The sequence below is a fragment of the Bombus bifarius genome, unplaced genomic scaffold (assembly GCF_011952205.1).
Source record: "Bombus bifarius isolate JDL3187 unplaced genomic scaffold, Bbif_JDL3187 scf7180000007973, whole genome shotgun sequence".
Lineage (NCBI taxonomy): Eukaryota > Metazoa > Arthropoda > Insecta > Hymenoptera > Apidae > Bombus > Bombus bifarius.
The window spans coordinates 4,871,107-4,892,598 of NW_022884359.1; the positions used below are offsets into that span (position 1 = coordinate 4,871,107).

At 39.7% G+C, this 21,492-nt stretch overlaps 3 protein-coding genes and 1 long non-coding RNA gene across 6 annotated transcripts in view; 2 read left to right on the forward strand and 2 right to left on the reverse strand.

Moving 5' to 3' along the window:
• Positions 1-3,850: 3,850 nt before the first annotated feature.
• On the reverse strand, positions 3,851-5,048 carry LOC117216725 (proline-rich protein 2-like). Its single transcript, XM_033463679.1, has 3 exons — positions 5,033-5,048; positions 4,031-4,682; positions 3,851-3,854 (listed from the first exon to the last, which is right to left on the reverse strand). The coding sequence occupies exons 1-3, from the start codon at positions 5,046-5,048 to the stop codon at positions 3,851-3,853; spliced, it is 672 nt and encodes a 223-aa protein (XP_033319570.1).
• A 1,637-nt stretch (positions 5,049-6,685) lies between these two features.
• LOC117216804 lies at positions 6,686-8,692 on the forward strand. The gene is made up of 2 exons (XM_033463844.1): positions 6,686-7,348; positions 7,615-8,692. The coding sequence occupies exons 1-2, from the start codon at positions 7,300-7,302 to the stop codon at positions 7,893-7,895; spliced, it is 330 nt and encodes a 109-aa protein (XP_033319735.1). The 5' UTR covers positions 6,686-7,299; the 3' UTR covers positions 7,896-8,692.
• A 3,054-nt stretch (positions 8,693-11,746) lies between these two features.
• On the forward strand, positions 11,747-14,933 carry LOC117216766. 2 transcript variants are annotated; one of them, XR_004489423.1, is made up of 4 exons: positions 11,747-13,036; positions 13,117-13,220; positions 13,297-13,715; positions 13,786-14,933. It is a non-coding gene; the product is annotated as an uncharacterized LOC117216766 (long non-coding RNA). The 2 variants fall into 2 exon arrangements; XR_004489422.1 differs by having other exon boundaries at positions 13,297-14,933.
• A 283-nt stretch (positions 14,934-15,216) lies between these two features.
• The window catches only part of LOC117216764 (mastermind-like domain-containing protein 1), a 173,307-nt gene continuing 167,031 nt past the window's right edge, over positions 15,217-21,492 (reverse strand). The window contains exons 4-7 of one of the 2 annotated variants that reach the window (XM_033463762.1): positions 21,130-21,414; positions 20,718-20,868; positions 20,431-20,644; positions 15,217-20,335 (exon numbers count right to left, since the gene is read on the reverse strand). In XM_033463762.1, coding sequence (XP_033319653.1) covers positions 18,131-20,335; positions 20,431-20,644; positions 20,718-20,868; positions 21,130-21,414 — 2,855 coding nt within the window. In that variant the 3' untranslated portion in view covers positions 15,217-18,130. The remainder of the gene's footprint in view (positions 20,336-20,430; positions 20,645-20,717; positions 20,869-21,129; positions 21,415-21,492) is intronic. The other variant, XM_033463763.1, reaches the window with a different exon arrangement.

The following is a 21,492-nucleotide window of genomic DNA, read 5'->3' on the forward strand; positions in this document are numbered from 1 at the left end:
CAGGAAGGGGCAGGGAGCTCGAGTGGTTCTCAACAAACTTTTTAATATCGCGATAAAAAAGATAACGGTTAATTAATTTTTGTGTTTTTGAAAATTTGGATTTTTTAATATCAATAACTTGTCCTTTTCAAATTTGTATGTTTGGAATTTTCGCGTATCGACTATCCGCGTTTTTAAATATTAATAATTCATATTTTTTTAAATTTAACGTTCTGAATTTTCGAGTGTTAGTAATTCGCGTTTTTACAAATTCGAATCTTTGAATTTTCAGATATTAGCAATTTAAATTTTTAAAATCTTGAATCGTCAAATTCTCAAAGGTAATTTTATAATGTACAAAAGTCAAACGACATCTGCGAAGTCAGGCGAACAGTTTTAATCAGTTTATCCAACTGTCCAAATTATCAACGATCAGGTTTCTAAAGCAATGGAAACTAACTGACGTCAAAAGCTTACGACAAAGCCAACGATCGTCGGTGTCACAATATCTCGATTTCCAGACGCATCCTTGACACGTTCTATCGATCCAGTCATATCAAGCTAATCGCGCCTCTAGTCTTGAGTGCGACTTACCCTAACACACTACGCGATATCCTTACAAATGTGCAACATAAAACGAAGGAAAACGATTGGTAAAGAGTAAATAATTTACACACGGCCGGATACCAGTGAAATATCGTGAAAAATTAAAATACAGGAAATATGAGAACCTTCGTACCACCCTGATGCCCCCCCACACTACCTCCACTCGTTGGTTCACCCGCCCTCCGTAACACGGGGTGGCTAGGAGGGTTTAGGGAGAACAGGGGAGGTGGGTCGCGTACTACCTCCTACAAAAGTATGGCGTCACCTCCCGCGGTACAATCCCTGCCAAGAATGTAACACCGTTATTTTATTTTACCTTCAACGATACGTATTCCTAGTTATTGTACTATAGAGACAAAAGAAGAATAAAAAATAAAGAAAAATTAAAAAATCATATTTAAAAAACCGTCTGATTCTTTCAAGATTAATTTTTCTTACTGCAATAAAGTGGTAGCATCATTTACCAGTAATTTAAGAAAACCCATGAAAACCAAGTGAAAGTCAGACGTCAACTAATACTGCTAATAATAAACTTTTGCTAGTAATAAACCATACATTTCTTTCTTTTCTAATAATTTTAAATAATTTAAATAATTCTTTTTCTACCAAGTACAAAATCCAAATATCGGTGCTGCTCCTTATTGACGAAGATCCTTCAATTCTTTCGTTGTAGATCGCGTTATCCGCGAAAGAGGGGTCGAAGAGAGAAGGTAAAGTGTACAAGTACGAACTGAGTTGCGACAGGTAGACGATTATTCAATGTCAGGAAAATTATAGGACTAGCAGGAGTTTGTTAAAGCTTGACAGAAATTAAAATTCATATTAAGAGACCTGTATCTGCCGCAATCTTATCATTGTCGTTTTATAAATCCTCATTAAACGACACCGGTTGTTTATGTGACTCACGTGTACTAAATGAAACCCGAAAGAACGAAACTCTGTCTTCCGCGATTACAGACGGTAATAAATTTTATATGATATCAATTACTAACAGGTTTAGCGGCTCCGTAAATGCTGCCGATTTTCTTGTCAATCAAGAGATTACTCCGATGACAGAGCTTTCATCAATCATATTTACTCAATGATCTGTATTATCTGAATTCTTAATCATTCGCGTTGATTTTAGATACATTCGGAAGGCTTAAACTTTCGGATTGCTCTAAATTTGAACAAACAACAAAGCTCAAGAGATCATCATTTTGTTTAACGCTAACCTTCTCTCATATTTGTACAATTTAAAATCATTAATGTCATCGATTTTCTTATCAATAAAAACGTTCAATAAACGTGCTATTTAAATTTGTGATCTTTCGTGCTAATCTTGAAGATATCCTAAACGCGCAAAATCTTGATTGCCCCAAATTTTACAGTATAACGAAGTCTTCGAGTCCGTCATTTGCAATTCACCAGCTTTTCCTCGTACTCCCACGATCCGTTCAACAGTTTACAAAGATTTAAGACACTTGTAAACTCGAACACGCGTAAACACACGCGTGAGGAATTCACGCGTGCCCACGCACTCAGTGAAAGACACGTCGATGGTTTCGCGTGTAACGCGCGGTTAAAAATCTCCTCGGACAGCTCCTATATCTCTCGATCTTGTCGCGTAGCTTATTACTCGACTCGCAAGTTCTTCTTTTTCTAATTCGAAACTCCAGTTTTGAAGTTATCGGCACGAGGAAATTCGAATAATGCGCCCTCGCCGGATTTAGCGACCGATCGAGTCACGCCTTCAGAGACGTCTGTTACTAAAACTATTCGAAAAACTGGTTTACGTAGTTCTCTCGTGGTCCGGTTCGCTCTTGTATAAATTATAGTACGTGTACACGGCGACAACTCCGACGCATGATACGAACTCTCGAAACGTCAATTCTTTCGAGTGACTCGATAACGTGTGATTTTTTCACTGCATCAATAATCTAGATCGGAGATAGTGAATCACTAACACGGCTGCCAAGTTTAGCACCGAGTGACTCGCTGCTGGCGCCGTTCATTACAGGTTTCGTCTGCACACGCGATATCTAGCTCCGTTTGGAAAAACGATACTTAACAAACAATATGTTTTCACAGTATCTGGCAACGATCGCGAAAAAATTTGGCAACTAACGGGGAAAAAAATTTATCTTCGATCTGAATTTGATGGAATCGTATTTTAAGAAGCACAGTGCTTCTCAATCTGAGAAACTTGAAGAAACGTAACTTCTTTCTTTATTGATAAAAATTAATTAAATTTTCAATACCGTAGAATTTTTTCTGTTCTGTTCACACCAGAACCATTCGTCGTAGCGACTCCCTAATTATTTTGAGCAATTTACATAGACTAAGGGGAAGATGTGTCTATAAGAAATTTGATTATTACCTACTAGTGCTATCGAAAATGTTTGGAAATAGTTGCTGCTTTTGTTCCTATTTATAACTTTCCCGGTGATACATGGACGACCCCTATGTGTCTACTGAAACATTTGTGGCTTTTATCGCATCGAAGTATTGAAACAAGCTCTCTCTCTCTCAGTACGTAACTGATTTCGAAAACGAGTTGTTCGACTACAGAAGCATTGACGTCGATGCAAACGACCGAGACCATTTTCAAAGGGCAAGTAGCTCTGCCGAAGCAGGATTATCAGCAAGAATGCGGACTAACCGGGAGACGAGTGATAAATAACGGTGGCTACCTGTAGACTGTGTTATCTAGGAATGTTAGCAGTCGGACAACGTCAGACACGTGGTGCTCTTATGTTTTACACGCTAATAGCGACAACGTTTCTATATTCTAAACCGACGAAAGCCTATCGATGGTATCGTGTTCAAGTAAAAAACATTAATTCCATTGAATTTGGATTTAATACGCGTGATATCATTGCTGAACGCAACGTTCTCCCTTATAGCAATCAGAGTACAGCTTCAAATTTATCAAGATGCATTATCAAATACACTACGTACTCCGTTGATTGAGGAGTAATCTACGAGCTCTAAGACTATTTATTCGATGAGTTCGATCGAACGTGTTACTCATCAAATATATCTCTATCGCCCCTAGTTAATCCATCCGTATCTTCTTTATTAATTTTTAATTACTTAAATTTCGGTGATTAATAACATCAATAGATCTACATAAACCTACATTGATAATCGATAAAAAGAAAAGAACTTTCTCGCAGTCCAAAGAAAATTCGATCTTGGAAGGATTAACTCAAGACCATTACTAATTGGCGATATATCATAGTGATATAAATCAATCTATTTCTTAAACCGATAGAAATATATCTTAACTGAAAATCAAGTTACACTTTCATTGAAGTTCTATATATCGTACTTTAAAAAGTAGAAATACACAATTAAATTTAAATTCCCAAAACTTTAACTTACACTTGCATTCAGTTAGATCTCTCATATACATCATAATTGATAAGTAACACGTCGAGAACATAATATAATCGACACTCACCCTTGCTCTATCCTGTCGACGGGACCCCCAGGACCCATCATTGCTGGATGTCCAGGCCCAATAGGTCCTGTCATCGGATGGCCTGGTCCGAATGGGCTTCCAGGTGGCATACCGTACTGGGGACCTCCAAACGGTTGACCATGCGAAGGAAAATGAGGATTCCCTGCTCCCGGAGGTACAAACGGCGGTCCTGAGGAACCGGGTCGACCGACGAACTGCGGTGGCCCGCCAGATGGCGAACCGAACGGGCTCGGTCCGGGCCCATTATACGGTGGCCCGGAATTATTCGGCGGCGGAGGGAAGCCCGACGAATTCGGCGGTGGTCCGGGACCAGGTGTCGAGGAACCACTAGGCGCTGGCGAGGCAGTATATTGAGGAGTCGCGGAACCGGGAGGTGGACCTTGATAGGGTGGTGCCCCTGCTGGACTACCAGCACCACCGGGGAAAGGACTCGGACCCTGGAAGGCCGCATTGCTCGGTGGACCACCTGTACTGTTGTAAGGACCGGAGCCAGGGCCACCACCCTGGCCAACGGAGTTGGGTGTAAAAGGCGATGCCTCCGACCCGGGCGGCGGGCCCTTCCAAGAGGCTGGTGTTCCCGGATCCTCCAGCGTGGTAGTGGCTGCCAATGGCGTGTTTAGGCGGCTACAGCCTGAAAATTTAAACAATGCATGATGTTATATCTGTTGTACTTTAGAGTAATTGATCTCATATTACCAGAACATAAGAATTAAATGTGTTATACTATAGTGCGTACACTTGAAAGTACAAAGATTTTAAAAGATGAAGGGATTCTTTCTGTTATATTATGAATTAACTGTTATGATGTTACAGAAATGCCAAAATGAAGTATGTTATAATATAATATACATATTAGTACATATACATAGATTCCAAAAGATAAGAGAAGTAATATTCGAATAGCATATATAATGATATACTATTATACCGATATAATATACTCATTACAACTCCATTATTTAATACTATTCCTCTTATTACCTTCAATATTGCACATTCTTATACATACAGATACACTTATAATGTATAAAATCTTCAATATATAAATGTTTTCATGTAGTACGTGAAGTTTCTAATGATTCGTTTAGTTATCAAGCTTATTTATGTGCAATACAGATAATTAGCTTTGCTATTATATTTATATTCTATCTATATTTAACACAATAACCTTTTTAAGCAATCTCATGTACGGTACATTTATGAGAATAGCATATCGATGCATGTAAACAACTCTAATAGTAGTCTAATAATAAACAACTCTGATGCTTATATTAACGCCACTTTACGTAAAGTAATATATAACATAGCATTTCTAAAGAATTCTAAAAAACAGAGAAGCAAAGTAAAATCACCATTGTTTGTCCCATTGGCCTTCATTGTCCTATGGTCACCCAGATCATTCCATTGCACCGATCACCCACAATGTAGGAATCAGCACTTGGCAAAGAAAAGGTCAATCTTCCTAGATACGTTTAACTCTCAATTAAATGAGATCACAAGAAGGTCACGTTTCAATTCCTGCATGTGTAACAACTCGAGTTTTCCTTAGAATTGAATTAAGGTTATGTGCCGGTAACCTAACCTATAGTGCGGTTAGAACGCGTTTCGCGAGTCCCACCGACGGCGAGGGGACTTAAAGCGCACGAAGCACGATTCACGATACTTTTCAGGAGTCCGGATTCGCAGTCTGTCGATGCACCGTCTCATCGAAAACTGTGAAAGCTGTGAATAACAATGGGCACCTGTACGGTCGCGTTGCCGGCATTTTCATGCTGATTTTCGACCTGTTTCAAGACGTTCCACCAAGTTTCGAGTCGAGATCCAGGCGCGCACCCACTGTTAGGCGCGTGCACAGGTCCGACATCACGCTAATCTTCATTCATTTTCTCGTCACATTGCAAAAAAATTCACGATCGTCCAAACACAAATGACTCGGTGCAAGTGAGAGAGAGAGAGAGAGAGAGAGAGAGAGAGAGAGAGAGAGAAGAGGCAAGCGCGAATAAACACCACCAGAGTCAACAGACGACCCTTGTCAGGGACGTAGCGTGCAGGTGGCGCCACAGCATTCGTATTCGTATTCGTATTTACTGAAGGTTTTTAACCACGCATTAATTCACATCGAACGAATCGTAATAATTCTCCGTAACCGTTAGAAAGATCGAATTTTTGTTTACCATACGTATACTTCATTGATTTAATTAACCATAAGGTAAAGATACATGGTAAACACTGGACGAACGTGATTGTATCGACACAGACGTTCCGAAACGTCAAGTTTTAACTGTCAAGACAGGTTTCGCGAATGAAAATACAGGAAGCCTGTGAGGAACGCGTGACGGCACGAAAAAAAGTCACTAGTCTCCAGCACTTTCACTCGCGATTTGTCACTCACACGTGCACCGTTCGCGACGACTCGAGGAAATACACGTACGCACGTGCGCCAGGGGTGTAGCTAGTCGACACACGCACCTAGTAGTAAACTAGACTAGCTGCTCCCTCAACGGACCACGTGTTCAGTACTCACTGTCCCTCCTAACTGCCCGCGCCCGGATGTCAACTGGATTTCTTCCTCGGTCGTAGCCAATAATTGTTATCCGATACATAAAAATCGGACGACGCTGCCATTTTTAACAGACCGGCTGCATGAGCCGACGCGGTAGCAACGACTGCCTCACACCCCGCCCAAACACACTGAAAGCACACCCCATCAAGGCATACGCAGCAACTCCGTAGTGCAGCTCGTCTTTTCTGCGTCGTTTGCCTTGTGCCTTTAAACGCCAGTCGAAAAATCGTTCGGCCGCTAGACACGCGTGTTTCGTCGGCTATTAGCCACGCTTTCTCTCGATCCTCGGAGTTAAACCGTCGCCTAAGTAATCCAGTCGTATTGATTCTAAGCCGCGCGCTACCTTCGCGTAATTACACGGCTGATATTCCTTGCGCGTGCACCCGAAACTATTCACCGATTTTTCCCTAGACGCGACCGTTCTTGCCGGCTCTACGCCAATGCGCCGCGCTCCTCTACGCTTCGTTCCTTCTTCCTCGGTTTCTCTGAATGTCTCTTCTGCGTCTATCAGTGAACCGCGCGATTCATTCAAATCCTTGAGAGGTATCACTCTGACCGGCTGTAATTTCCGATCGATTAATCAAGAGGAAACTTTGGCAACGCGGTGTCGCCTGTTGCATGCGAGTAACACAGTGTGTACAGGACGTGCAGTAACGTAATCGCCTTGATTTGTAAACAACATGAGATGCCGGCTCAGTTCGTAAAGAGCGATGCACCAAAACGGGCCAAGTTAAGTGAGAAAACAATCACACGCACCAACGGAACGACCAGCCAACACGCGTCCTCCAAAGCACTACTCTCCCGCTCGCTATTATTTATCACACTTCCTCCCTTCGATATTCAATCAAACGTTTCTCTCCCTGCCGCTGCGGCAAATTAGAAACCGACGCGACGTGAAGAAACACCACACACACGATGCGTTTCTTTAATCCTCCTCCTCCGTTGGCGCACCGTTTCCGCGAACACTCGAAAGTTAACTCTCGTAACTTTCTGCGTGCAGCACAGCCAGAAAGCGTGGCGCACAAAGAACACACGTCACCAAGCAAGGATATCGAGGAGCGATCGAGCACGAAAGACGATTACGGGAAACACACGCGTCATTCGCTGCTCATTCATGGACGACTCACGGCGTGGTGGCGTGGCTCGGCCAAACGATTACAAAGAATGGAAAAAAGAAAAATAAGCTGGACGTCAACTGTGACTCGAAGGTGCGAAAAAAAACGTGTAGAATTGAAAGGAAATTTGTCCACCGTCAGCGTGATATCGCTTCCCGAGAATTAAAACCGCGATCCGAATGCCCGAGACGTGTAAAACATGCAAGACGACGCGAGAAGGCAGCTGTTCCACGTGGAGCGTCGCCCACGGATGCGTACGGCCCTGCGCCGAGAGCTAAACCCCCGACCGCAACGGGACTGCGCCTCGCCACAGTTACTCTTTTCTGTCACCGCCACCGCTGCCGCCGACGCCGCACTCGCCACTTTTACACAACGAAAAAATGTTTCATGTTTCTAGCGGAAAGCGAGGATCGGACAGTTTCCTAATCATCTTTATTCGCGTATGAAATTCTAATCGATCGCAGAACCATGAGAAAAGAAAATGAAAAAGAAGATAACTGTAAAGAAGGGATGCTTTTCGCGCGTGGAATGGCGCAGCGGCCGCCACATTTTTTCTCACTCCTCGTCGTTTCAAAGTCCCTCCCGTCGCGGGGGACTCAACACTCGCCGGTTGACAGTGTCACCCTAAAAATCAATAAGGGGTTCACCCTCGACCCTGCCCACCCTCTTCCTCCTCCTGCACCTTTCTCCACCTCCTCCTCCTCCTCTTCCTCCTCTTCGTCCTCCTCTTTCTATTCCTCCTCCACCTCCGCCTCTTTACTCTCTGCGTTTATCCCAGGAACGTATAGCGGGGGTCGATGGGTTGGCGAGGTTATGCTGGTCAGACGACCAGTCATTTTATTAGGCGGTGATACGACGCCAGGAGGCCTGCTAACCTTCAAACGCCGCGTTTAAGCGGTTTGCGTTTAAGATGGCTTTCCTTCCTATTACCTTTCCAAAATTTATATCTTTCACTTAAACTGGCTCGTGAAAGTATTCGAAAATTTTTATTTTCTTTTTATTGTATCTGTTATATAGAACATTTCGAAATTTCATTAGCATTGTAATGAGACACGACTATCATATTTATATTGGTAAAATCCGAAATCATTCTGAAAATGTATATAGAAGTTACGAGATATATTCAGAGAAGGTTTCTATAAAAAGAAGATATATTTCTTTTTATGTTCTTCAGAGTAAACAATTTTACCTTTTACTTTGTATTATTGTAATAATTTTCAACGTTTCAAATATTGTTCTAATAAAGAACTACGAGTTTAATTCATATAAGTTTTTCTTTTCTAATTGTAAGAAGAATTTTTAGAAGAAGAGAATAGGTTGGTGTTTCGCATCAAGAATATTGAGAACTGCTGGACGCATCCAGGCAGAACTTAACTGCATTTACGTCTCTAAGCAACGAGCGTTCATTTTTCCATCCTTTTCGTAAATGCAACCGCGTCTGGCGTCGCGACACCCAACCGTGTTATGCTTCCTTGTTCCCTGGCGAGTCGTTCGAATAGAAAGGCGGCATCAACGGGAAACTATGCCGACCTACCTCACCACCAAGTTGAACTACCAGAAAACGGAGAAGATTAGTTCACGAAGCCGGAAGTTATCTGGACCGGAGCACTTTCTAAAATTTTACGAGGCTGAATCGTTGCTTCAGCTATTTATTACTATTATCAGCGACTGACACCAATTCACCTGGGACGTGAAATAGATCGAACAGTTACATAACTTTGGGGAAAGCAGAAGTTTCAGCTTGCTATACTTAACAGAATATTACACGGCAAATATTACAATCTACTCTTTGATAGTTCGTATTATATCCTTTCTCTCATGTTACCCTCGGACATTTACTGTAATAAAATCAACAAGCAAGCCGAGACAATAGCTTAAAATCACTAACAGAAGTTTCTGTTCAAAATCTTTAACATTCATCGAGTATCGTATTATTTCAAAAAATTTAGATCTAACTATTTATTTAACGTGAAGCCTACCTGTTAAAAATATACTGCTCAGTTCCATCCTTTCCGTGTTCCATCATCACCCGTTATTTTCACTTGTTTCTTGATTCATCGATTTATTCGAATCTTCAAAGGCGAGAAATCACTATGTAGCGAAGAACTAGAGCGTTCGACTTTTTAGCCGTGAGCGGAGGCGAAATCCCGAAGAAAGTTTTCTACCGATAAACGTTCGAAGGTCACGGCTGTCAGACGAGAGAACCACGGGCATAAGAGTACGCTTGGCTCGCTGTCACGCGAACAACGCTCGCACACTGTATGTCAGTACGCATCTCGATGTCTATCTGTCGGTGAAGGCACGATTCGATAACCCGCGATTCGGGGTCAGTATGGCCGCCTTTTATATCCCGGAGATGTTGAAAAGTCGTCTTCAGTGACAGTTGATGTGTCGTCGAACGAAGAACACGCGGGCTCCGGAAAACAGCTTTGCGACCGTACTTCGTTAACGAGGCCAGCTTTTCACGCGAAGCTCAATGAGCGATATACACAACGATACACGACTGTAATGAGGCCTTGAATGACCGTGGATAGAGCCAGATGTATTCGTAAAAGTGCTCGTATTTTTCTCTTCTTTTTCCTGTTTGCATTAAATGTATGCTTTTGGACGTAAACGTTGAGCTGCATCGTTATGCGATGAAATAGCGTAAAAGCGGACTTAAGTTTCTAAGTTCGTTACTGCGCGTGTGTGTGTGTTCATCAAATGTGCGAGACAGAATGCATGAAAGTTTTAAATGAAAATTGCAAATGATACGCCGACGAAGTTCTCGTACGCAGTATAAGAATAAATTTCTTTTAGCGTTCTTCCAGGCTTTTTAGTCATTTGTACTTTTTCTGCATCTTTAATTAAAGATTACAGGAGAAGAACAAGATAAGTGAAATTTCCTACCTTTCACAGGGAAGCCGTTCTAAAATCCAATAGCTTAACCAATCAATCTTATACTATCGAAATTGTCTTTTTATTTGGCTTTAGTACTAAACATATGTTCCTCAGAAAATGAAGAAAAATGTGCTCATCATGTTTTGTTCCTGTGTTATTCTATTAATAAGAAATACAAACGAAATGACATTTAGGTGTACGAATCAGACCGTACAGATACAATTCTCCAGGTTGTAACCGGTGGTGATTGGGAAACATTTTTTTTTTCAATATTCTCATTCTCTTTGTGTGTAACCAATGAGAGAGAAGTCTCAGGCCGCGAAAACTCATCCGTTGTAGCACTTCGATTTTTCCCCGACCCCGTGATAACTTTTTCCCGCAAACCATACGGAAATATCCGCCGCGAACGCGTGGCAAGCCACGAGGTGAATGACAGTTGCGGACAGTTCGTACACAAGCACGTTCCACTGACCCTGGGTTGAAACGATTCGAACGAGCTCGGAAACAACCGACCCTTGCTTGCACGTGCTCTCTCTCCCGTGGACTTTCTGTACTTTTGGTCGACGCTGTTCCCCGACTAGAACTGTCCGAAGAAAGCCGCACACCGTTCACGGAGATATTAGGATAAGTTTCATTCATACAAACTTTGGAACAAATCTCGACCTTCGGAAACCGTGACGGTGCGAAGTCTACGAGCGGCGTTCGGACTCAAGCAAACTGAATTTAATTTCCATTAAACTCGCAAGTTTATTATATGGATGAAGAATTTCTTCTGGTTTAATGAGTTTAAATGTCTTGATAAAATTTTGCTCTTTTGATAATAAATTGTAAGGCCGTGATTTCTCATTAGTTTCGTTGTGCTTCGTGATATACAAGATTTAGCCTATGATATACTCAACGAGAACAAAGTTAGATCTATATGAAAGGGCGCATAGAGGAAAATTTCAATTTTTGTTGATCTTTTAATTTTCATGTTATTTGTTAGCTATGATAGTTGGAAAGAGAACAACTTGTTACATTCCAAGATATATATAAATCTTTTAAAACTAGATGAACAGATTATTGAATGTAAAAATTGCTTATCATATTTTTCTCTTTGATGGTCACATGTGACATTAGCTCAAAATCGAGGAAGAAAACAAGATTGTAAATAGGATAGTTTTGGTAATATGGCTCTAATTACTGAATTTTAGGATTGTTCCTTTATTTGTAAAGATAAGATATAATTGTGCAAAGAAATAAGATTGCGAATAGGATAGTATAAAGACCATAACTCAGAACATCAAGAGACCCGAACACAAAGGGAAACTTTCGAAAATATCGGCGAAAAGTTTGGAAAGTATCGCGACTGTTCGTGGATTGTTCGCAGCTGTTCCTAAGTGGACTCGGAAGCTTCGGAGTTCATGGCACACAGAAACAAGTTGGATCTGCGGAAAGGCACGAAGGGAAGGCCAGAAGAGCAAGTTCGTGGTTGGCTGGAGCGGGGTGGCATGAGGAGGTAGATGAGAACGAAGCACGGAGGGAGAAGCCACGTACGAAAGAGAGAGGGAGAATAGGTCGATACGGTAAACTATTGTCTGGTGGGTGAAGTGTTCACGAGAACTGGGCGGAAGACAGCTTTGCGCTGGTTACGTGCATTCTCTGCTTCGCATGAAACGCGAAGATATGACATGCTCGTCACCGCAACGATGTTCAAGCGCGTCCAAGAAACCCCGCACCTCCATCTACGCCCGCGTAACCTTTTGCGCCTGGTCCCTCGATCGATACTGGTGCACGAATCGAATCGTTCTACGCGTTATTACCGACCGAGAATACGCTACAATATTGTCCGTGATTTAATTCGTTTTGTCTTCTATTTTCTCTAAAGGGCTTTTTCTCATGATTTAATTATCCCATTTTATTGATCGTTAAATCTCAGTAACGTCCTATATACGTATTTTTGTAAAAATTGGTGCTGCTTTGCGAGAATAGAAGTGGAATAAAAATTGGTTTTTAAAATGGAAACGTGATATTTCTACGCAGTACTATTGCAGATGTTTTGAATGAAGATTTGATATTTACCTGAAGAGTGGTTAACAGCGAAAAACAGTTTCATTTCTTCTAATAAATTAAATCGACGCACTTAAAATTAGTATCGTTTATCCTACACTTTTAATTTATTGAAAGAATTTTTTCTATTTTTCCAAAGTCCAGAATCTTTTAAATAATATATCAAATCAGAATACTAGCTACGTATATAGATATTTTATTGTGTTTAATAATCAATGAAATTTCCGTATTTGTTCCCTAATAAGGAAACAATTAGATCGCCCCTACTTAATTTATGAAGGTTCGATAGTGTGCAACGACGCCCTCTACAATCGAATCGTTTGGCGGGAGTATCGAAGAAATTGCGATAATCGCAGTACAAAATTCGTTATGAAACTAGTAAGTCGAAGTAGAGTGAAGTAGTGAATTTTCGTGAAGTGTGAATGCGAATTTTCGAGAATTTCGTCTCTGATCTGCAGATTTGTGCAAGTATACTACGTACACAAAGGCAGTTTGGCGTGCAGCAGTGCGCAACAATCCTACATCGAAGTGTGTTTGCCGATTGTCATCGGGGGATGGAGAGGTAAACACAATTCCACCCTACCACCTTGTTCTATTCGCTACGTGTACAATCTATACATATCTGTGTGTTCGTCTAGGTACATTGGCAGCAACGCTGATGTGGGTTTCGATCGTGAAACCACTGACTAAATATGGAATAAACCTGATATTATATGGGTTTTCGTATTTCGCGTTCTGAAATATCGATCTCAAAAGAGACTGGACTATTTCTTACGATCTGTGCTACTCATATTTATATGTGGAACATATTTAACTCAATCATCGAGAACAATAAAAGTGGACTTGGCACCTTACGGAACATCGCGTCACATGTTCTGTAATACCGACCATTCAGAGGTTTTATTACGCCCTCTACAATTTATAACGTTGGGTAGAGTGTAATTAGTCCGTTTATCCATATATTTAAACGAAATTTTAGTTAGTGGGTAATTAAATAAACTTCTTCTAATTGGATTGATTTTTTCTGAACTTGAATTACTACTATGAACGAGAAATCGTAAGTAATAAAGAGAGCCAGTAAGCTCGTATTATATGGATTTCAGTTATATGAACTACTTGTCCTGCAGCAGGTTCAAATAAACGGAATGTCGGAATACTTTATGCTCAATACAAACACGAAAATGAGTAAAATTAAAGATATTCGTAATGTACTGTGGTTATCGGTGGACAAAATAAATGTAACATGAAATATTTTCTTGTATCCCACAATTTAAAGGTTTGTATGTAGTTATGAAATCGTACATTATTATTGTAGAGAAAATAAAGAATTCTACGCATCTATAGTAAGCGTTCATAATACGCGATTGCACAGATTGAATTAACGGTAGATTAAAATAGTAATTTTGTACTTGGTAGAAGATGCTTCAATGCTGTGTACTTTGTGTGTAATAAGACCATATGAAACTAACCTTTATGCCGACCACCGATAATTAACATTCGAATTAAATGCGGAAGTTAACCAATAAATTCATGCTTTACGAAGAAAAAATTTATTACGACTGAATCTTCTACTGAATGTGATATTGTAAATCTTCGTTCTAATCTCTTATGTAAATTTGAATCTATTAATGAAACGATCTGATGATTTTTGAAAACGTACATGCATAATTAGAAGGATGGTATTATAATTATACTCTTTTCTATGGAATTTGTGTATATAATATTGAAATAGTAAAATATGAGATAGTAAGGTTATGTCGAGTAAAAATAATCAGTAGGGAAAACAGAGTAGAAATGATTTTGTGAGGCAGAACTTTCTGCGTCTACCATTACCGAACTGGTTAAACAGGTTATCAGTTTATAGCCACCGTAAAGACATTTTAAATTTCGCGGCACATATGCATTCCGCGCCATTATCTTTTTTGTCTCATTTTAGTCGTTTCGCTGAGTTCACAGCACCGCGCAGAGGATATGTTCGAGGTAAATATATAAGTCGAAAGTATTCTTATCACTTCTATTTTTTACATAAATTTTTCCGAGTATTTTTATATTTTGTGTAAGAGATCTTTATTTAGAATAATTATTTAGAGGTCATAAAAGTGTTATTAATACTTACTAGTCAATGCTTCAGTTATCATCATTATGAGCATGAGATCGTCGGTTTTTATTATTAAATAGAACAATGGAAATATGCATTTTATGCATCAAATCAAAAGCAAGCACGTTTCAATAGGTTTCGAGTTTCAAATCGTTTTATTTTAAACTTCAAATAAAAATTTAGACGTTTTAAATAAAAAATGTCAAATATTATAATTTCTAAAGGGAGAAACACGTTCACTTGCTTGAATTCTGTCAATAACGAATTCATTCGTAGTAGATATTTTATTTCCAAGTTAGGAACTGAAATGCCCATATAATAAAAAATATTTGTATCGTAATAATAATTATTATTAAATTGCGAAACGAGGGTTACGCTAAAAAGTCACTGCTAAGTATACAAAATGAAGAAAAACTCGCAAAAGAAAAACAAAAAACGAACATAGACTTTCTTTTTTTCATTTTTTTTTTTTTTTTTGAATATTAATCGTTCTCTAATTTCTGCTCTGTATTCGCATTCATACATTCTTATCTCATCGTACGTCTTTGATGTCTCTCTCATTTGCTTTTTTTTTTCTTGTTTCTCCCTCTCACATACATACGTACATTCTTTCAAGTTTCTTCTCTCTTTATCGCTCACGCACTATAATTCGAGATTAAAACATCCACGGTAACAAAACAAAAAGAAATTACATAAAATCTCCCCTATGGAATTTTGCACTTCTTTCCTTTCATTTAAACTTTCTTCTACATTCTTATAGTCTTTCTAGTTGATAAAGGGCTCGTTAAAAGCACATACAAACGACCGTTGTTATCGTTCGATTTTGAAAGTCATTATCTAAGCAGTTTTATGGCACGTATTCTCGTACAAGCCCTTCCTTTTACTTTTCTTTCTTTTTTTTTTTACTCTCTGTTCCGAGAAAAAGAAAATTTTTTCCTCTTCTTCATACCACTTCTTCCAATTCGTTTAGCCATTGTTAAATGAATTTCGCGGAATTATATCGTAATCGCAACAATAACGGATCTGCTTTTGATATATACATACACTCTGAAATCAGAAGTCTTTTTACCTTCGAAATACGGTTTATCAGACTTGGACGTGAAGAAGGTCTGTCTTAGATCGTATTTCTTTCGGAATACGTCAACGATCTTTGTCGATTCCCGACGGTTTTCCTTCGTAAAAGCTCAAAAAAGAAAAAAAAAACAAGAACTTTTTCTTACAAATACCTTGCAACATAGCACCATTAGAACAAGAGAAGCGTTTCAAGGCAAATCTAATAAAAAGATTATTTGTTATATAAAAAAAATAATTCGTGCTCCTTTTATGCTACGATGATAATAGAATCAATTGAAGTAAAAAAAGAAAAGAAAAGAAAAATGATTTCTACTTTTCGGCGCGTCGGGCGTAGCTTGAAGACCTTTCAAAAAACCGCGATCGTAAGTTCCAACAACGCTCACCATTTCACTCTTGTTTCGTAAAAGAACTTCCAAACATGAACAACTTATAATTGAAAGACATCGATATAGAAATCTGATTTTGCTAGAATGGTCAGGCGAGGACCTTTTACACTCTTGTACGTTTTAGGGGTACGAATGTTTTTTTTAACATTATCTGATATTTTATTTTTGTTTTTTTTTCCTTTATCAGAGTATCCTAAAACGAACAAATTCTATTAATATGTCTACATTTAACATGGATATACCATCGGTACTTTTTTTCTTTTCTTCAGAACTTTGGTGGCCCGCGATGTTCGATCGCTTTCGGCAGCGATCACGCGTATTTTAATCAGTCAATTATGCGATGGTGCTCCTTAATTGGAATTTAAAATAAAAGATTCGCATGCTTCTTTTTCCTTTTTCTCTCTGATTTGTTATTTTTCACGAGCAATCTCTCTGTCAATAAAAAATGAAAACATTTCCTTCTTTTATCTACGCTTTCGTTTCGTTATAGTTCAATGTACAAGAGATTTTCTAGAAGTATTCTGCAAAATATTGCGTTGCACCCTAATAAGAATATATTTATATATATGCAGCGATACGACTATCGTTGGCCACACAAATAAGACAGCCTGTACATTTACTAAATCTTAACGCACTTACGTAATATTGAAAGATATAATGCAGGGAATTTATCTAGCTTAACGAATACGTGATTATATACAATATATACATATCTCGTTGCTATAACATCGCTTGCGTGCACTTATTTCTTAGAACTGACTACAGATTAGTGTTGTGTATGGTGATAGTGTGTACGTGTCAATACAATGAAAATTGTCTAAACTTACACAGTAGAATAGGGTTCTCGCGATCGTTACTACGTAAGATTTGTCGTTATACAATAAACAATTATACATTCTGGCGATCCGTCGGTTAAAGATCTCGCATATACACATATATGTATATATATATGTATATATATGTGATATACATGTATATGTATTTATATATATTTCTTTATTTATTTATATATTTATTTAGTTATCACATCGCACGTTCGAAATTAAGAAATTTGGACTCATAATGGAGAATTGAATTAATCTCCTGAAAAAATTTGCATTTTCGCGGAAAGATATAAAAAAAAGAACGTAAAATAGTCATTGAATTTCTTAATTGATTATTCCTAGCATTTGACCGTTACGGATGTACATTTAAACTTCGTGAAGAATGAATGTTGAAAGAATTGTTTTATCGGATGAAAAACAGTCAACAGCATTCATTCATTTCTAATATTGAGTTCAGTATTTTTCTTTCTTCTTAATCCTTTTTTTTTTTTTTGCTTTTTTCTTCTTTCCCTTTAATCGTTATCACAGTGTTTTAGTACGTTTTTCTTAATTAATATCGAATATCCTCTCGAATATATATAAAAATTAAAATAAGACCGAAACATCGTTTCATCGATTTCCATTTACAATGAAGTTATCTCGTTATTATTGTTACATATAAAAAATTATTACCTAATTTATTGCATGATATATGCATGTACACACTTATTTCACTGTATGCACCTATTTTTCGTTTATGGTTTAAACTTCGTTTGATCTCCTCTTTTTTTATTTTTTACGTTCGACCGACACTGTATTATTCTTCCTATATCGTTACAATTGAACATTTAGAACGTTATTCAAAACGACAGTGTATTTTTAAATGATCGTCGGTAAATGCTTAAACGATAACGTAAATACACATTCTTCTATCGCGATTTAAGTTTATTCGCTGAATGTCTTTATTATTTATTGACAATTACGAGGAAATTCCTCATCGAGTAATTTCAGTGAAAATAGAATTCGAAGCGAGGAATCCGACGGATCTTTGTCTCTAGAAATGAAACCGATATTCGTTACACATCGGAAACCCTAGATGAGATCCCATTGTCTACTTAGACGTTGGAGCAGCTGGCTGATGCTGCCCCGCCATCCCCAGTCTTGGTTGCGAGGAAGCAAGTAATTCTTTGTAGTACGCACTAAATTCCGGCGGTAAAAACGACGTGGCAGCCGTGGGCGGAATCGGCGGGGGAAATAAACCATTATAGAATGCGGAATAGTACATGGGATCTAAAATCGGTAGGAACTTGCCGGGCGTGTTTGGCAGTTGTGGAAAGAAAGCTGGATTGTTTTGCGGTACCGTAGGTACATAACCAGAAGGTATACTCGGAACACTGTGTCGTCTTCCAGCTTCGGTTTGCCTCGGTTCCTGTGGCTGGTGTTGTTGTTGTTGCTGTTGTTGTTGAGCGATTAACGATTTATCGCCCTCGCTGATTCGACGCTGTTGCTGTTGATGTTGTTGATGCATATGTTGGTGTTGGTGATGATGCTGATGTTGAAGTGAATGCTGCTGATGCTTATGCTGATGCTGCTCCTTACCACCGCTCATTTCTACGTTTTTTCTCCTATCGATCGTATTCTGTTGCTGAATCGTTGCCATTCTAGGATAATTTCCACTATTCAGGTGATTTAGATTAGGTACATTCGGTATAACAGGATGATTCGGCTTCCTAGGTGTGTACGGTGAAACTGGTTCACTCCTCGTCGTGTACTTGCCATTCAGGTGTTGCCTTCTTTGCACAGGTATCGCGCTATTTCTAGATGGACTCGATACTCGAACATGCGTCGGTGTACTTAAGTGATTATTTTTTTGCTTAGGGTTTACGATCGTAATTTCTAAGTTATTCGAAGCCATCGTTCGACTGTCCAGTACGTTCTGGTAACCAGGGAAGGTACTTCGTTTCGAACAATCTGTTGGTTTCTCTTTAATCGACGAGTTCCTCATCTCCAAGTTTAATGGATTAGGCCTCGGCACTACAGGTACTTTCACTATTTCTAAGCTCGGCCTCGGAAACACCGGCTTGTTCGATTTTTGTGTTAAGTCGAGGACCCCGCTGTACATAGGGTCGTTATTATTGTGTATCTGATGCGGCTGCAAACGATGCAGCGTGGGACGATACTTTGGAGGGATAGGAATCTCTTTCGGATCTCCGTAAACCATTTTTTCGTTGTGTGCGAATATCGACTTTGACTGTGTCACCTTGGGCGGAAATATCCTACCGTTAGGAACAATTGGCGGTACGAAACGATGATTTGCTTGATGCAACCCTGACGACGCTGGTGGCGGGACATTAGCATTCGCGTACAATTGTAGCAACGCGGCGTTATTAGAAGTACCAAGATTTATTACGCGGCTGTTCACCATATTATTATTATTCATCATAATATTATTATTGTTATTGTGATGAGCGGGATGTTGCTTGGTCGGCGCTTGTAACCGTGCTTGGTGATGATGATGTTGATGCTCTTGAGGGGACGATAACATATGCCCTATGTCCGGCGTTACGGTGACGGAAATCAACTTAGGAATGGAATTAGGTGTGACTGGAAGAGGATACGATATTGGCGGCTTTTCTTCGGATTTCATTGTTGCTGGCGCGGGAGGATTGCTTTGAATCACGCTGGGTCGCGTATCCAAGTCAACGGCAGTAACTTCAAGACCACCCTCGCGAAGTATTTCCAATTTACGTTTCTTAAAACTGGGAATGATTATCTTATCCCTACTCGTGTCACTCTCCGTTTCCAGGTCAATCACTTCTGGTGATCTAGGAGGCACTATCGTCTTCTCCGCGAAAATTGACTTCTCGCCGAACAACGGTATGTTCTCCTTACCCTGAGCCAACAGGGTGGTTTGTTTAGGATCTAGTTTGATTTCTTTCATATCTTTCTCCGGTGGTGGTGTTAATGTTACCACCGTAGAAGCATTCGTTACCACTGTAGTTACCGGAAGACCCGGCGGTGAACACGACGGTGGAACTTGTTGCGATATCAGAGGACTGTTGAGCTGCCTCTCTAATACACTTTGACTTCCAGTACCATTCGTGGGTGTCGTAGAAGGTGTACTACTCGGCGTTGAAATTGACGTATTAGAAGAAGGTGGTGGACTTGGTAGTTGGCTTGTTTGCTGGCTGGGCGATGGCGTACTATTGGCAATCATAGTATTTAACGATTTCAAGCGTTCTTGTTTCACTCGTACGCTACGGAGAGACGATGTCTTGCCAGTCTCCGTCTTCGGTTTTTCGCTCGAAAGGAACGGCTGTAAAAATAAATTTAATTATCATATCGCTCGTATTATTCAATGAACGAGCATCGTATAAAGTATAGATGATGAAGTATCTCGACGATACTTACTGCTGCCGACGATACAATTGATTGAAGGGGAGGAGTTGTAGCAGTAACATTCGTTTCTACAGGGGGAGGCGTTTCCGATGGATATGAATCGTTCGTCTCTTGCTTATTATCTTCGGACTCCTCGGACACGCTGCTACTCTTACTTCGCCTTCCGGGTGTTAGTCTAACTTTCGCTTCCTCTCCTCTTTGATACCTCTCATAGGGTAACAGCAACCTGTTCGTACGACCCATTCCATAGACCGTCACTAACTTGATCACTAGTATATAAAATCATTCGAATACTTTACCTTTCGTAATGCCGTCGAGTGATAGTCGCAGCGCTGGTGGATCCTGTATTACCACCTATGTCGTCGTAAATGTTCTTCCAGAGTCGACCAGCACTGACGGAATCGTAGCCACCGAGCAATTGCACTTTCGTATAAAATAGGAAGAGATCGACTGTAAACAAAAGAACATTGTTAGTCCGATATCTTCGTTGTATCTTTCGAACATTTATTATAAGGAACGTATGAGTTTGTCAAAAGGAAACACTGCTGTAGATCAGCTTCGAACAGTACCAATCACTGTTTCAATTTAAATTACAATATATTAATATGTTTTTATATGTATGCAGGCGAAGATATGAGATCTTAATTAAAGGAGTCTAAAAATGTTTTCCGCCAATTAAAAAAAAAAAAAAGACGTCACACAGATACTGACTCTGTCTGTAGCCCAGCAGTGGCATCTTTCCGACAGGCGTACCCCGCGAGTTCATGAAATTCTGCACATCCGTTAGGAATTTCTTTTCCTCGGCGGTGGTCTTTCGCTCGCTTCGTCGTACTACCGACGAAGGTGGCCTTCCAACGCTCGGTACCACCACGTTCGAACTCGCTGGGGCACTCTTCGAGGTAGACGCCACGGATGCCTCGCTCTCGTTGCTCGATTCTCCTGGCGATGCGCTACGCTTTTTACGCTTCCTTCTCGGTCTTCCTTTCAATTTCGGCGCTAAAACATTATTTTACATTGTTTATTTAAATAATTTTTTTTTTAATTCAATCATTCTCATTAGATTAAACCTTTAAG